At 40.2% G+C, this 18107-nt stretch overlaps 2 protein-coding genes across 6 annotated transcripts in view; one reads left to right on the plus strand and one right to left on the minus strand.

The window, feature by feature from the left end:
• ACYP2 (acylphosphatase 2) overlaps window positions 1–18107 on the minus strand; it is a 343289-nt gene that overhangs the window by 42872 nt on the left and 282310 nt on the right. The window lies entirely within an intron of this gene.
• Window positions 3348–7478, plus strand: TSPYL6 (TSPY like 6). The gene has a single exon (XM_002812034.6). It carries the CDS (start codon window positions 4337–4339, stop codon window positions 5555–5557), a length of 1221 nt encoding a protein of 406 aa, XP_002812080.3. The 5' UTR covers window positions 3348–4336; the 3' UTR covers window positions 5558–7478.

The following is an 18107-nucleotide window of genomic DNA, read 5'->3' on the forward strand; positions in this document are numbered from 1 at the left end:
CTCTAAGATCAATTATTATAATTATTCTCTTGCCCTTCTTGTTTCAGCTCTAAATCCAACTCTGCTTATTCACACTGCAGCTGTAAGTTGAATGTGGCTGGAGAAAAATTCACAGCCATGCTGATGGGCCTCATTTCCAATTAATGACTTTAACATTATCTGACAATACTTTAGGTCATAATCTAGTCACTCTTCTCTCTAGACAACTATTTGATACCTTCTTCTCTGTCCTCAGACTCCCACTGCCTCTTGCCCCATCCTCATACTCATTTGATCATCTTGCTTTCTATTTCACTGAGAACAATGAAGCAATCAGAAGATTTCATAAATCTCACTATCACTTCTACCTGTTTACCAGCATATATACCCTCACACTTTGACTTCCTGCCAGTTACCACTAGTGAACTTGCCATGCTCCTAAAGCTGACATCTCCTCCTCCACTTAGGCACTAGATTCCACCTCGTCTTGTCTATTCCAGGACATCCCTCCAATAATGCTTCCTTCTGTCTCTTACATCATTAGTTTTTGCTCCCTACTGGATCATTCACATCAGCCTGCTTCTTTACACATGCTTAATCGCCCATATTAAAAACATGTTCTTTGATCCATTTCCCCACCAGCTATCATCCCATTTCTTTGAAACAAAACTTCTCAAAAGAGTTGTATATACTCGCTGTTTTCACTTCCTGTTTTCTCTTAAACTTATTCCAGCCAAGCTATTATCCCACCACTCCACCGAAAGTAGCTTGACTACTCTCTTGTCATGATCCCATTTCTTTGTTTCTTTTTGGAGAAAAATTCCTCAAAAGAGTTGTCAATATTCAGTCTCCAATTTCTTTTCTCCCTTTCCCTTTCAAACGTATTTCAACCCCCACCACTCCACTGAAAGTGCTCTTTTTGAGTCACCAGTGACTCTTTGTTGTAAAATCCGACGGTCAATTCTCAGACCTCATACTAACTGACCTGTGAGCACCCTGTGACACAGCTGAACAGCTTCCTTTACACATTTGGCTTCAAGCACATTGCACTCTCTTGGTTTCCTTCCTACCCTGCTGTTCTCTCTTCAGTCTTCCTTGCTGTTTTTCCTATTTTTCTTGACCTTATACTTTTGGAGTCTTCAGGGCCCAGCTTATCAGGACTCACTATCTTAGTGTTCTCATCCAGCCCTTTGGCTTTAAATTCCATGCATGCTGATTATCCCAAAATGTGAATACCTATCTCAGACCTCTCCTGAGCTCTGAACTCATTATGCCCACTTGGCATCTCAACTCTGGTGTCCAATAATCATCTCAAACAATATGTTAAAAAAGAGAGACAACTCTCATTTTCCTGCAAAGATCTTCCTCATTATAACCTTCACCATCTCTGCTTCCAGTAACTCCATCCTACCAGTTGCTCATGTCAAAATCCTTGGAGTCATCCTTGACTTCTCTCTTTCTCTTATACCCCATGCAGGAAGGTGGGGCCTTTAAGAGGTGATCAGGTCGTTAAGATGGATTTATGTTTTTCTTGCAAGGCTGGATAACTTCTCATGGGAATGGATTAGTTTTTGAGAGAGTGGGTTGCTATAATGCAAGTCAGCCTCTCTTGCCCATTCTTTCCCAGGTGCTTGCTTGCTCTTCTGCTTTTTTGTCTTGCTACTTCATAGCACAGCATATTAGACTTCTCAGCCTCCAGAATTGTGAGTTAAATAAGCTTTTCTTTATAAATTACCCAGTCTCAGGTATTCAGTTACAGCAACAGAAAATGAACTAAGAGATCCCATAGCCAATTTACTATGAAATCAGGCTGACTCTACCATCAGACTATATCCACCATCCACCTCCATTGCTACCACCTGGTCCGAGAAACATCTTTCACCTGGGTTACTGCAGCAGCCTCCTAAAAGATCCCCCTAAATCTACCATTGCCACCATACAGATTATTTTTCACCCAGGAGCCAGAGTGATTCACGCAAAATTTAAGTCAGATTTTGTGTCCTCTGCTCAAAATCCTGTAGTAATTTCCCATTTCACTAAGAATAAAAGCCAAATTTCTTACACTATCATACAAGACCCTACTTGATCTAGCGTCCCTCATTCACTTTGCTCCAGTCATGCTGGCCTCCTTGTTATTTCTTGAACATTCCAGGCAAGCTCCTGTCTTAAGTGCCTCTGCTTAACACTTCTTGTACTGAAATGCTCTCCTCCAGGATTTCTACTAGCTGACTCCCTCAACTTCTTTGACTCTTTGCCAAAATCTCATATTTTCAATGAGGCTTCCTCTGACCACCCTATTTCATACTACAATCTGCTCCCCACTCCCTACCCCCAGGAGTTTCAATCTCCTTGCTCTATTGTTTTTTTCCGTAGCACTTATAACTTTCTAATGTGCAATATTGTTTTCTTGTTATTATCTTTCTCCCCTGCTAAAATGTAAACCCCAGGAGGGAAGAAATCTTTGGTCTGTTCACTGTTATATCCAGAGGGCCTATAAGAGTACCAGGCACACAGTAGGTACCCAATAAACATTTGTCGAATGTATAATAAATACAAGTATTTGTTGAATGTTTAATAAATATAAAAATGGATTATGTGTTCCTTGCAGGTTTGGTAGTAGTTGCCTCAAAATCATTTGAATCTCATGCTATTTTTGTGGAAACATTTTTTTAAGCTACTGATTCCATTTGTTTATTGTCTCTAGGTCTATTTAGATTTTCTATTGCATTTCAGTCCGTGTTGATAAGTTATACATTTCTATGAAGCCATATATTTCATCTAAGTTTGAAAATGTATTGGCATAAAGCTGTCTAACATTCTGTCTTATATTTATTTAAACCATCAATGTGACTATAATTTTCTTTCCAAATATTGCTTATTTTCTCTCTCCTTTTATTATTAATCTTTGGTTGATGCTCTGTATTGTCTTACATAAATTTCTCCTGTTTATTATTACCTTTTCTCTATGTCCTTTGGCCTAATTCTATTGGTCTTTTATATATTTCTCAAATTATTTTTCATGATGAGTGATACAGCACTTGCCAATATTTCCAGTTTCCTCCTTCCAGGCTCAAGAAAAGATTACTCCTCCCTGTGCTATTAAGTTAGACAAGGCCAACTGACTAGCTGTAGCCAATGATTTATGTCACTTTTGACGGAAACATTTAAAAACCTATGCATAAGGAAAGAATGGTCTTTTCAATAAACAGTGCTGGGTCAATTAGATATTCATATGGAGAAAAACAAATTGTGACCCCACTCATAAAAATCAATTCCAGATGGATGGCATATATAAATTTGAACAATCTTGGTGAGATAAGATTCCTCTTTTTTTCTTCTTTTTAAAAGTAGAGATGGGGTCTTGCTATGTTGCCCAGGCTGGTCTCCAACTCCTAGGCTCAACTGATCCTCCTGTCTACGCCTCTCAAAATGCTAGGATTACAGGCGTCAGGCACTGTGCCCAGGTAAGAGATAAGATTTCTTAAACAGAGCAGAAAAACACTAAGGTGAAGGGGGAAATGACAAATCGGCACATATTAAGATGAAAAACTTTTGTTCTTCAAAAGGTACCATTAAGATGGTGAAAAAGTAGGCCAGGTGCGGTTGCTCATGCCTGTAATCCCAGCACTTTGGGAGGCCAAGGTGGGTGGATCACCTGAGGCCAGGAGTTCAAGACCAGCCTGGCCAACATGGCAAAACCATGTCTTGACTAAAAATACAAAACAAAACAAACAAACCAAAAAACCGGGCATGGTGGTGGGCACCTGTAATCCCGGCTACTTGGGAGGCTGAAGCAGGAGAATCGCTTGAACTTGGGAGGCGGCAGCTTCAGTGAGCTGAGATCGCGCCATTGTACTCCAGCCTGGGCGAGAGCGAAACTCTGAGTCCAAAAAAGAAAAAGTAACCCCACAGAGTGGGAGGAAATATTTGTAATACCTAATACTGGAAGAATGACTAGTATCTAGCATGTACAAAGGCTTCCTACAAATCCATATGAAAAAGAATGTCTGCCCAGTAGAGAAACAGGGAGAAGCCTCGGATACTGCACAAGAGAGAATATCCTAGTGGCCAACAAACACATGAGAAGGTTCTCAGCTGATTAGACTTTGGCTAAATGCAAATTAAAACCACCATGTAATATCACTACTCATCCAGCACGATGGCTAAAATAACAAAGACGTAAGGACACCACCACAGACTCACGAGACTGAGGGGTGGGTGTCGCGAGACTGAGGGGTGGGTGTCGCGAGACTGAAAAGTGGGCGGCGCAAATGGTCGAGGTGTTTACTCGCCATTTTGTGTGAGGAACCTACCACTGGCCTGGCCTCTACCCACTGCTGCCCTGGCCGCTACCAACATGAGCCTCCCGGAGAGTCCTCACAGCCCCGCTACTCTCGACCATGCCCCGGAAGACCCGCACCAGGGCCAGAGGTCCCGAGAAAAGAGCAAGGCGACACAGGTAATGGCAGATATGTTTGATGGCCGCTTGGAGCCAGTCGTGTTCCCACCGCCTCGGCTTCCAGAGGAGGGGGTCGCGCCCCAGGATCCCGCAGATAGTGGCCATACTTTCCACATCTTGGTCGATGCGGGTCGCAGTCATGGAGCCATCAAAGCGGGGCAGGAAGTGACTCCACCACCCGCGGAGGGCTTAGAAGCAGCCTCTGACTCGCTGACAACTGACTGCAGCCTCAAAAATGGCTTTCCGGGTGAAGAGACGCGCGGCCTAGGTGGGGAGAAGGCCCTAGAAACCTGTGGTGCAGGGAGGTCGGAGTCTGAAGTGATTGCAGAGGGGAAGGCCGAGGACGTGAAGCCTGAGGAGTGTGCCATGCTCTCAGCCCCAGTGGATGAGAAGCCAAGAGGGGAAGAAATGGACGTGGCGGAAGAAAACAGAGCAATAGATGAGGTAAACAGGGGGGCAGGGCCTGGGTCCCTGAACGTGGGTCTCCACCTGAACCCCCTGGAGTCCATCCAGCTGGAACTGGACTCCGTGAATGCAGAGGCTGACAGGGCCCTCCTGCAGGTGGAGCGCAGGTTTGGGCAGATTCATGAATACTACCTGGAGCAGAGGAATGACATTATTTGCAATATCCCGGGCTTCTGGGTCACTGCTTTCCGCCACCACCCGCAGCTGTCTGCCATGATTAGAGGCCAAGATGCCGAGATGTTAAGCTACTTAACCAATTTGGAAGTGAAGGAGCTCAGACACCCTAGGACAGGCTGCAAGTTTAAGTTCTTCTTTCAAAGAAACCCTTACTTCAGAAACAAGCTGATTGTAAAGGTATATGAGGTCAGATCCTTCGGCCAAGTGGTGTCTTTTTCCACTCTAATCATGTGGCGCCGGGGCCATGGACCCCAGTCCTTCATTCATAGGAACCGACATGTCATCTGCAGCTTCTTCACCTGGTTTTCAGACCACAGCCTTCCGGAGTCCGACAGGATTGCTCAGATTATTAAAGAGGACCTCTGGTCAAATCCACTGCAGTACTACCTGTTGGGTGAAGACGCCCATAGAGCTAGACGTCACCCGATAAGGGAGCCAGTGGAGATCCCCAGGCCCTTTGGGTTCCAGTCTGGTTAACCTTTGCCTTTGGAATTACTCCTGCAGAAGGTCCTTTGCCAGTACCAGCTGGACCTGTGCTTGGGCAACAGCATTAGGTATGCCATTTACTTTTTTTGTTCTGACTTTCCTGTACCCTCTGTTTAAAGTTTCGGCGCTCTCAACCTGAAGATTGAGACCTTGGTGGCTATGCTGCTCCCTTTCACCTGGTCGTCTTGCTATTCTGCATTAACATCACCTGCTCCCAGCCGATGGGTCACATCCTTCTAAGCGAAGCGAATGATGCTGTAGGTTACACTGTATTTACCTTTGTTTGGACTCTGTTTGTTCCCAGGACCTCTGGTCTGGCTCCTCCTACCTGGATTTCTAGCTATGATTAAACACCTATTCGGCTCACCCTGCTCTGCATCTGACAGTACAGGTGCATGGCCTGTGGACAATTGCTGGGCATTAATGAAGTCAAGGGAGAACAGCAGGGGGCAACTTGGTCTGTGTGAATTATGGGACTCCATTACTTTTCCTGAGACTCTGGTCACCTATTGCTGCCTGCTACTGGCTATTCCCAAGTACTCCTACTTGGGCAGCTCCGTGCTGAGTGAACATATCCCAGACCATTGCCAGCTCCACTCTCTGGTTTCTAATAAACAGGGATCTCCAGAACACTCGTGGTGGACACAGCTTTCCTGTCAGCACACAAAAGACCTGTTCCTCTTCCAAAAGACCTCTCTTTACCACCACCACCCTCATCACTCAGAAACCCTACTGTTAGACAAGTGGTTGAGGAGACATGTCAGACCGTATCCTCATGGCAAGGTTAATATGTTGGTGTTCTTGGCAAGTACCAGGCTTTCTCAGCCACAACCAGTGGATTCATTCAAAATCTAGGTACCTTTATTTGCCTCCCTTCCTGAACCTAATGAAGTGCCAGAGTGAGTGTACATTTTGTTTTCTCTCATCTCTCATAAATCTCTTCTGTCTTCCTTTAAAAAAAAACAAAAGTAGTAGTTCAGAAACATCTGCAGAAGCAGGCTTTTTAGTTTCTTGGCTCTCTTTGTAATGTGCAGAGGCAGGCTGTTCTGTAAAATAGACTGCCAGACCTCTTATTGCGCAGTCTCCTTTCTTCTCAGCCCCTCACCCCTCTTTAGCAATTCCTAGAGGGTTTAAAGGAATACAAGCTGTATGGAAGGAAAGGTGATTTCTAGTTCAGAGTGGATAGAAGAACTAAAGAGATTGTGATGGGTGCTCTAGGCAGGGAAAACTGAACAAAAAGGCAGAAATGATTCAGGGGAAAATTGGGCCTAGAATTAACACTGGGTTGAGTAGTTATGATGGGAAGAAAAATACTTTTTTTTAGTATGCCCATGGAAGAATAGAAGATGGTTGGAGTGTTAAATATGTTCCCTAGAGAAGGGTTCTTTGAAGAAACACTGCAATTTTGGGTGTTATCTTTCTTGTTTGCATGTGGCCTTACTTATGTGGAAGATTAGTACTGTGTTATAATATTTTCTCTTTCTGTTTACTAGGAAGATTCAGCTGTACAGATTTTCTTTTACTTTCAAATAGAAACATTTGGAATAATATCAGTCTTTCTTTTTTGTACATTATGTGGATATGGATATTCATGAGTTTTCAGCCTGATCTTGTTTCTGTTAAAACCATATCTTTAACATTTTAATTTGAATAACTTGGTCTTATCTGATGCTGAAGACTGGAAACTGTTGTGTTCATGGATAAATAAATTACAAAAAATTTATGGCTTTCATTGTCTTTTTTGATAACTTGTCCTGGTAACAATTTAGTAATTGACATGTCTCTTTTCTCAGCCTCCTCAGTAGCTGGGATTATAGGCGTGTGCCACCACGCCTGGCTAATTTTTGTATTTTTAGTAGAGATGGGGTTTCACCATGTTGGCCAGGCTGGTCTTGAACTCCTGACCTCATGATCCACCTGCCTCAGCCTAAAGAGTGGAAGTGCTTGTGAGATTGTTTTCTGAAATTGGAATTATACCTTTGGCTTTTTTTTTTTTTTTTGAGACGGAGTCTTGCTCTGTCGCCCAGGCTGGAGTGCAGTGGCACGATCTCGGCTCACTGCAAGCTCCGCCTCCTGGGTTCACGCCATTCTCCTCCCTCAGCCTCCCGAGTAGCTGGGACTACAGGTGTCCACAACCACGCCCGGCTAATTTTTTGTATTTTTAGTAGAGATGGGGTTTCACCGTGTTAACCAGGATGGACTCAATCTCCTGACCGTGTGATCTGCCCGAACTTTGGCATATTTATCTTATGCCAATGGTATAATTCCATTATGCCAGTGGCATCTTTCCTTATGAATGGATGATGGTAAAATTAAAGCACGTCACTGAAAAAAAAAAAAAAACAAAGACGATGGAAAATAACAAAGGTTGAAAATAACAGAGATACCAAAAGGCTCATATACTGTTTATGGGAGAGTAGCTTTGTACAAATACTTAAGAAAGTTGTTTGGCAGTACCAGTGCGTACCCTCTGATCTAGTTCTGGGAATATACCCAATGGAAATATATACATATATTCACTCAAACACATGCATAAAGTATTTATAACAATACAATTTTAATAGCTGACACTGGGAGCTGCCCTAATGTCCATCAATAGTGGAAAAAATAAACCAATTTTTTAAAATGTTCACACAATGGAATACTGTTAAGAAAGAATTATGCCTACATGCAATAATATGAATGAATCTCACAAATATGTTGTTGGATGTAAGAAGCCAGACAGAGTACATGCTATATAATTCTTTTATGTATGAAGTGTAACAGCAGGTAAAACTAATCTAAGGTGGTAGAAGTCAGAATAGTGCTTACTACCAAGGACAGTGATGGGTCTGAGATTTATGCTCCTTGCAAGCTTAACAAACAAGTTAGCCTTACATGCTAGGTCAGAGACAAAGGACCTTACAACTCAATAGTCAGAGTGTCAGTATTTGCACTGGTTCCCTGAGCTCTAATTCCCACAAGGCAACATAAAACCAAGTGACACCTGTACATACAGTGGATTGTGTTACAGGAGAGGAACTCCTGTAGGGAACATAGGGAATCTGAATCTTTTATAATGGGCAGTAAGCATGCCTGTCCTTTTGGCTTTGAAGGGAGACATCTCTATTATACCGAATAGTAAGTAAACCTGTTCTTTGCTCTCTAAGAGACATAATCTCTATTTTCAAGACTATAAGCACACCTGCCCTTTGCTCTGGAGACATGGTCTTCCAAGGCTGCCTTGGAAAGACATTCTGAACGCATGCAGTCAGTGCTTTTGCTCACAAGATATGCAGAAACATGAGACACATGGGAGAATTGTCTCCCAATAAACTTTGGGGTGGTAGGTACCTATTGACTGGAAGGAAGTAAGAGATGGTAGATTCTGAAGGGCTGGTGATGTTTTGTGTCTTAATCTGGGTGCTGGATAAGTAAGTATATTCAACTTATGAAACGTCACCGAGTTGTACATTTAGAAAACATACTTCTCCGTATGTATATTGTACTTTAATATTTTTGCTTAAGAGAAAAGAAACCCAAAGTAAGTAAATAAATTCAAAACAAAAAACACATTATTTTTCTGAACCTCTCTGCCAGAAAAAGGCCAATTTAAAAGTATGCTGCAGATCTTTTTGGGTAAACCATGAATTGATATGTGAAAATTGTAATAGGATCATTTACTAGGCCGCATTCAAATGGCTAAAATCCATTTTCTAAGAATAGAAACACTGAATTGTCTAGGCATGGGCCATCAACTCTTAGTATTTACAGTGCTCCACTCATTTTGTCAACTGACCTTTATCAGAGTTTTTCAGTTATAAACACTTCTTTCATAATGGCTCATGATGGTTCATTTTTTATCTTCCAGCCAAATATATCATCAAATCCATATATTTTTTATGTTGTTCAACAGGGATGATGCTATTCTGAAGACTGGCCTCACCATATACTTGCTTTTTAAGATGCTCTATATTTCAAAGTTTCATGTCTTTTCAGGCCTCCCTCTTTGAGGTATATTTCATTTGATAATTAAGAGATAAAAACAATTTCAAACAATACCTATGGCATATGCTATAGACAATTACAGTATTAGTAACAACAAAAACTTCTATAGAATTATAATGAAATCATTAGCTTTGGCTTATTTGAGCAAAATCTTTCCACTTCTGTATACAGCAATGTATTTGGGGGATAATAATTTACCATTTGAAAATGAAGTAGTTTTTCTTTTACATTAAGAGTATGAAAACAATAATGTATAAGATTAACTTACTGCCTTTGAAACATAAGGTAGATTTAATTAGGCTTTTTATATGAATTCATATCACATAATTTTAAGTGGCATCCATATAGATGACTTGCCCTGTTTTCCAGTGGCACAATTTTCTCTTTGCTATTGGTAGCTATAAACATATGAGACAGAAGATACTTTCAACCCCCACCCCCAACCCACCCACCCTGAGACAGAGTTCTGCTGGAGTGCAATGGTGCGATCTCGGCTCACTGCAACCTCTGCCTCCCCAGGTTCAAGTGATTCTCCTGCCTCAACCTCCTGAGTAGCTGGGATTACAGGCACGCGCCACCACACCCAGCTAACTTCTGTATTTTTAGTAGAAACGGGGTTTCAGCATGCTGGCCAGGCTGGTCTTGAACTCCTGACCTTGTGATCTGCCCGCCTTGGCCTCCCAAAGTGCTGGGATTATAGCATGAGCCACCGCGCCTGGCTGAGACAGAAGATACTTTAAGGGGTCCAGAATTCAAATTTAATCTGGTTTACTAAGATAGATGAGGATGGAAAAGGTAGGTGATATCCTCACATTTAGCATTAAACTAAAATCTAGAGCATAAAATAGAGAGTGCACTGAGCTACAAGTCAGGGGTTGGGGGCTCTGCCATAAACCAGATGTTAACTTAAGCAAACCACTTAAAGGATGAAAACTACGTCTGTTAGATTTTTTTTTTTTTTTTTTTTTTTTTTTTTTTGAGACAGGGTCTTGCTCTGTTGCCAAGGCTGGAGTGCAGTGGTACAATCACAGCTCACTGCAGCCTCACTCTTCCTGGGCTCAAGTGATCTGCCTCAGCCAGCCTAGTAGCTGGGACTACAGGCACATGCCACCATGCCCAGCTAATTTATTTTTTCTGGTAGTGATAAGGTCTCACTGTGTTGCCCAGGCTCATCTTGCACTCCTGGGCTCAAGCACTCCTCCTGCCTCGGCCTCAGAGTGCTGGGATTATAGGCATGAGCCACTGTGCCCAGCCCATTTTTGTCTTTTTAGTAAGTTTTGAAACATAATCTCTTCTAAATCTGAAGATTTACCTACGCCTTAAATATAAGTTTTCCACATGGTTCTGTGACCTCCCTCTGGCTTTTCTTTAAACGCTTTCTGAGTGACTTTACCCATGCCATGGCCAGAGCATGTAAATGACAGAGAATGTAAACTAGAGCCATCACCTTTGAAATAAGGATTCTTTTTTTTGAGACGGAGTCTCACTCTGTCGCCCAGGCTGGTGTGCAGTGGCGCAATCTTGGCTCACTGCGAGCTCCGCCGAGGCAGGAAATAAGGACTCTTAAATTGGAATCTCCCTTATTCCAAATTAGAGTCTGACAAGTCAATTTGCACAATGCTTCCAGAATTGTTCCCTTTCCATATCTATTCTCACCTTAATATCTCTTGTCTACATTATCAGAAGTCCCAGGAGTCCCCTTCCTGAATATTATCTCTCTTTTCCCATCATTTACACTATTGACAAAGTAATCATGTCCCTTTTGCTCAAATATCCTTGTCAATGCACCACTGCCTGCAGAAGAAAATCCAAACACCCTACTATTGCATCCAAGATCAGCTACAACCAATCCCCTACCTAACATTCTTACCAGAGTCCACTCACATGGAACTCCTTACTATTCCTTAAGTAGCCCATGTACAGTCCCGATTCTGTGCCTTTGCTCATGATGTTCCCTAACCTTGGATTCATTTGCCCACCTCAGCCATGGAAATTGCACCATTCCTTCTAAACTGAAATGCCATATCCTCTAAATCACCTTTCCAAAACCTCCTACCTCTTGTAGCATATACTCTGTAGAATTTATAATTCATAAAAATGTATATTGAGCTTAGTTGTTTACATGTGTTAGTAGTTTACATTTGTCACTCAATTTTAAGTTCTTCAAGGGCCAAGATTATGTTTTAGTTATCTTCTTTTCTTCTGTGATGAGTAAGACATAATCCCTGTTATCCAGCAGCCTACAGTCTAGCATAGGAGACAGACAATCTACAGTGTGACAAATGCCAAACTTAATTGTAAGCATGGTGGCTATGGGACCACATAAGAGGGACATTTTCCCTACCTGAAGTTTAGGGAAGGCTTCCTATAAGAAGTGGCTTCTAAGTTCCATTCTAGACACCATACTAGACTGTAAGTTTCTTCAGAGTAGGGGGCTATCTTTTCATCTATGTATCCCTAGGGCATGGTATTATATCTAGCACAAAGTGGACCCTTTAAAATTACTTGATGAGCATGTAAATCAAAGATGCCCATCTGTTTTTAGTTCTAAATGTGTAGCGTAGGAATCGTATGTCTTTTGTGATAGTTTTCTATTCCACCTATCATATGGTCAATAAATAATAATTGGCTAATGAAAACCTAATCAAACAATAACATACTTTCAGCCTTGCGGTTCTGGGTAAGTGTTAACAGACATGGTTGCCCAAATAATTCCTAAGAAAATCCAGAGCAGAACTTCAGTCAAATCCTTCTAAGTACATTAGTTCTAACTCTCAGAAAGGAGGCTGTGTGGATAAATGAGTTGCTTTGCAATTATAGTTCCACACTGAGTCAAACTGCAACATTTATTCTTTAATATCTAAGTTAATAAAAGTTAAAAACAACAGGCTTTATTATAGCCATTAACAATAGGCTATGGTAATAGTTATCATTTATTAAAGTCTTAGGGCATGGTAGCCACTGGCTAAGCACTTTGTGTGCATTCTTAATTCTCATATAACTGTACAAAGTATTTCTGTCCCCATTCTGCAGCTGAGGAACGTGAGACTCACTTGAGAATATGTTACTTGTGTCCAGTCACCCAGCCAGGTGGTGGTAAATCCAGAATTCTAACCCAAGTCTATCTGACTCCAGAGTCTGATAACTACATATGGACAGAAATACTCTTTTGTTTCACAGTAGAACATTATGAAAATAATAATTGGCTTAGATTTTTTCCATTTGCATATAAGTTTTCTTAGCATATGAAACATTTACTAATTTTGATGTTAATTAAAGTTATGACACAGGTGAATCTAAAATCAGAAGTACAGCACTAATATGTAATTGTTTATGTTTTCCATTTAAATATTATAAATATTATGACAATTTCTTTTGAAATCTGAATACCACCTACAAATGAATATAAGATACAATAGTGCCTATGATACTTTCACTGTTGGCTAAAATCACCTTGCTAAAGGCACTGTCAAGACTGAAGTATATTTTGAGGTGTTCAGCAGCTCCAACGAGCTTTCTGCTTTAATTCCAGATGTAATCAACAGCATTTGGAAGACAATGTACTTTGTCCAGGAAGAGCAAACAGCAAAAAGTCTTTTTGGGTGGGGAAGGGATTATGTCACTGTCTAGAAATCTCCTACGATTAGCTTGGCTTGTCAGCAATGGCAGGCTGGAGGAAGAATGCACAGCCAAGCAATACATGTGAAGTCCCAGAAGTAGGATGAGAAGAGAAGGATAAAATGGGAAAATCTCAAGGAGAGAGCACAAGGAAAGAGAAATAATGTTATAGAGAAATAGTGTTAGCCTAACATATCCCAACAAACGCTGGTATAAGACCTAAGAGACAGTGTTCCAAATTGTCTTCGAATCTAATTTTAGGACTTTGGGGCAGGGAGTAGTTACAATCTTCCTGTGCTTGGAATTTATTACTCATGATGGGAGGAAGGTAGACGAGAGAGTCCTAAGTTTCCTTCCTTTTAGAGCTTTTATCCTATCATGGTGCAGGTACATAGCTCTGGGGCTTTACTATGATTTAGAAATATGTTGAAGTCAATGGTAGAAATCAGTGGATACCCTCTTAACTTGATGAAATATACCTTGATCCCAAAGTAACCATTATGCTTAGCAGGACAACACTAGAGGTAGAGGTATTCCCACTCAATTCAGGAACAAAGAAGGATGCTCATTTGTCACCACCATTACTTAACATCCTAGATATTAGATATTAGACAATACAATTACTAAGAGAAAGAAACTAGAGGTATACAAATTTAGAGAACATAAAACTACTACAATTTGTGATGAATATAGAAAACCCTATGACATTCAATTGAAAAAGTAAACAAGAAAACTTAGTAAGGCAGCAGGATAGAGAATTATTATATATATCAATAGATTTTAGATTACAAACACAGAAAGTTGGAAGATGAAATGGGGGAAGACTATTTACAATAGCAACAGCAAAAGATGAAATACTTAAGAAAAAGCTTTAGAAATGTGCCATATTTACTAATAAAATTTTAAGGCATTCCTGAAGACACAAAGACTTGTACAAAAGCAAAGACATACCAAGTTAGATAGGAAGACTCAACCTTATAAAGTTGTTCTCCCTAAGCTAATATAGCAATTAATTATAATTACAGTAACAAGGCCAAAAATTGGAGAAGGGTAGGGGTCGGGGGAGAATGAGACAGACAAATTCTAAAGTACACATTAAAAAATAACACACAGATCAGTAGAACAGAATAGAGAACCCAGAAATTAATCCATTTATCTACAGGCAACCCATTTTTGACAAAGATGCCAAGAACATTAACTGGGGGAAAGAACAATCTTTTCAAAAATGGTGCTGGGAAAACTAAATAGCCACATGCAGAAGAATGAAACTAGACTACCATCTCTCACTCTACATAAAAATCAACTTCAAGTGGATTAAAGACCGAAATGTAATACCTAAAACTATAAAACCCCTAGACAAAAACATAGGAGAAAAGTTCCAGGACATTGGTCTGGGGCAAGATTTTATGAATAAGACCTCAAAAGCACAGGCAACAAAAGCAAAAATAAACAGATTATATCCAGCTGAAAAGCTTCTGCACAGCAAAAGAAACAACAGAGTGAAAAGGCAACCTGTAGAATGGAGAAAATACATGCAAACTATTCATCCAATAGGGAATTAATATGCAGAAATCAAACATCGCAACAGCAAAAAGAAATCTGATTAAAAAATGGGCAAATGATCTGAATAGATATTTCTCAAAAGAGACATACATTTGTCCATAAAATACATGGAAAAAAAAGCTCAACATCACTAATCATTGAAGGAAATGCCAATCAAAATCACAGTGAGATAGCATCTTACCCCAGTTAGGATAGCTATTATCAAAAAGACAAAAAACAAGGATGCAGAGAAAAGGAAACACTTATACACTGTTGGTGGGAATGTAAACCAACAAAACCACTATGGAGAACAATATAGAGATTCCTCAAAAAACTGCAAATAGAACTGCCATATGATCCAACAATCCCACTACTCAGCATTTATCCAAAGGAAAGGAAATCAGTACATTGAAGAGATAGCTGCACCCCCATGTTTATTGCTGCACCATTCAAAGTAGCTAAGATACGGAATCAACTTGTGTCCAACAATAGATAAATGAGTCAAGGAAATGTGGTATATATACACAATGGAACACAATTCAGCCATAAAAAAGAATGAATTCCTGTGATTCCTGCAACATGGATGGGACTGAAGAACATTATGTTAAGTGAAATGAGGCAGGAACAGAAAGTTAAACACCTTATATTCTCATTCATATGCACGAGCTAAAAAAAGTCAATCTCATAGAAGTAAAAAGTAGAAAAGAAGTTACTAGAGGATAGGGAGATGGGGGAAGGGGAAGATGGTGAGATATGTTAAAGGACACAAAATTACAGCTGTACAGCAAGAGTAAGTTCTGTTTTATAGCACTATAGGGTGACTATAGTTAACAATATTATATATTTTCAAATAGCTAGAAGAGAGGGTATTGAATTTTTCCAATACAAAGAAAATATAAATGTTTGAGATTATAGATATGCTAATTATCCTGATCTGATCACTAAGCATTGTATATATTGAAACATCACTATGTACTCCATTAATATGTACAATTATTATGTGTCAATTCAAAAATGAAAATTATACAGAAAAAATAAAGGATTTCAAGGAAATCTCTAAAAAGAATAAAATGAGGGGGACAATTCCTAGCATTTATCATAAAATAATATAAAGCTACAATAGTTGAAAGTGTATTCCTGACACAGGAATAGACAAATCAAGAAAACAGAACAGGAAATTCAGAAATAGATCTCAATGCATACAGAATTTGGTGTATGATATATAGGGTATCTAAGCCAGGCACAGTGGCTCATGCCTGTAATCCCAGCACTATGGGAGGCTGAGGCAGGCAGATCACTTGAGGTCAGGAGTTCGAGACAAGCCTGGCCAACATGGTGAAACCGCATCTCTACTAAAAATATAAAAATTAGCCGGGTGTGGTGGTGCACACCTATAAGCCCAGCTACTCAGGAGGCTGAGGCGTGAGAATTGCTTGAACCCAGGACGCGGAGGTTGCAGTGAACTGAGATTGCACCACTGCACTCCAGCCTGGGTGACAGAGTGAGGCCCCATCTCTAAATAAATAAATACATACATACATAAATACATAAGTTAAATCAATGAGGAAAAGATGAACAACTCCAATTGTCTTGAGAAAACTGGAGAGGTGTTTTTAATAAAATTAAGTTGAATTCATGCCTCATACTATATACCAGGTAAATTCTAAAGGAGTAAAGATTTAAATTTTAAAAATGAAATAATTAAAATACTAGAAGAAAACAAAGGAAACTATCCCTACTAACTCAGTGGGGAAGGCTTTCTGTTAAAATCTGGAGACATAAAAGACTTTCAGGTCAGCTGTGGATTAAAAAAACACAACAACAACAACTATAGTCACGCACACAGCATAACAGTGTTTCCATCAATGATGGACTATGGGCCTGCCAGTAATTCCAGCACTTTGGAAGGCCAAGGCAGGCGGATCACTTGACGCCAGGAGTTTGAGACAAGCCTGGCCAACATGGTAAAACCCATCTCTACTAAAAAAAAAAAATACACAAATTAGCCAGGCGTGGTGGCGTGCATCTGTAATCCCAGGTACTTGGGAGGCTGAGGCAGGAGAATCACTTGAACCAGGGAGGCAGAGGTTGCAGTCAGCTGAGATTGCGGGGATTACTCAGGAGGCTGAGGCAGGAGAATCGCTTGAACCTGGGAGGCAGAGGTCGCAATGAGCTGAGATTGCGCCACTACGCTCCAGCCTGGGCAACAGAGCAAGACTCCATCTCAAAAAAATAAATAAATAAATAAAAAAGATGGACTGTGTATGTGACAATGGTCCCATAGGATTATAATACCATATTTTCACTGTGCCTTTTCTATGTTTAGGTACACAAATACTTACCATTGTGTTGACATTGCTTACAGTATTAAGTACAATAACGTGCCATATAGGTCTGTAAAATAGGAGCAATAGGCTATACCACACATCCTAGGTGTGTAGTAGGCTCTACCATCTAGGTTTGTGTAAGTCTACCCTACAATATTTGCACAACAAAGAAATTGCCTAATGATGCATTTCTCAGAATGTATCCCCAATGTTAAATGCGTTATTGTACCGGAAAAAAAGTTTAAATCTACATGACAAAAAAAATTTTTCAAACGAAAAATGTCAAACTGGGGAAAAAATATTGTCATCTCATATCACAGACAAAGGGCTAATCTCCCTAATATAGACAGCACTTTAAATGACTTTAATCCACAAATTCATATTAAGCAAATTCTTATAATGGTAAGAAAAGATGTAACCAAAGGGTTGCAAATTAATGATTCAGGAGTTTGCTAAAGGGTGCTAACTTCACATTATACATACGGTCATGCATCATTTAATGACTGGGACACATTCTGAGAAATGCATCATTAGGTGATTGCATTGTTGCGTGAACATCATAGACTGTACTTACATGAATCTAGATAGTATAGCTTACTACCCACCTAGGATATGTGATATAGCCTATTTGCTCCTAGGCTACAAACCTGGGCTGTCGCCTAGGCTGGAGTGCAATGGCGCACATGGAGTGCAATGGAGTATACTATGCCATGTTACTGAATAGTGTAGGCAACTGTAACACAATGACATTTGTGTATCTAAACATAAAAAAGGTAGAGTAAAAATATTAATTTTAATCTTATGGGACCACTGTTATATATGCAGTTCATCGTTGATCAAAATGTTGAATTATGTGGCATATGACTGTACATATTTTACCTAAAACATCAAGTCATTATGTGGCATATGACTGTATATATTTTACCTAAAGCATCAAATATATGTTCATTCTGCTAAATATAATCCAATTTTCCATTTTAATGGAGAAAACCAATAACCACAATGACAAGGTGAAATGGGCAAGACAAGCCTTCAGTTGATGTCACAGGACATCAATGATGAGCAAA

This window comes from Pongo abelii, chromosome 12 (genome assembly GCF_028885655.2).
Source record: "Pongo abelii isolate AG06213 chromosome 12, NHGRI_mPonAbe1-v2.0_pri, whole genome shotgun sequence".
Taxonomy (NCBI): domain Eukaryota; kingdom Metazoa; phylum Chordata; class Mammalia; order Primates; family Hominidae; genus Pongo; species Pongo abelii.

Bases quoted from the DNA above. Each gene is read 5' to 3' on its own strand.
- TSPYL6 (XM_002812034.6), top strand. From the start codon at position 4,337: ATGAGCCTCCCGGAGAGTCCTCACAGCCCCGCTACTCTCGACCATGCC.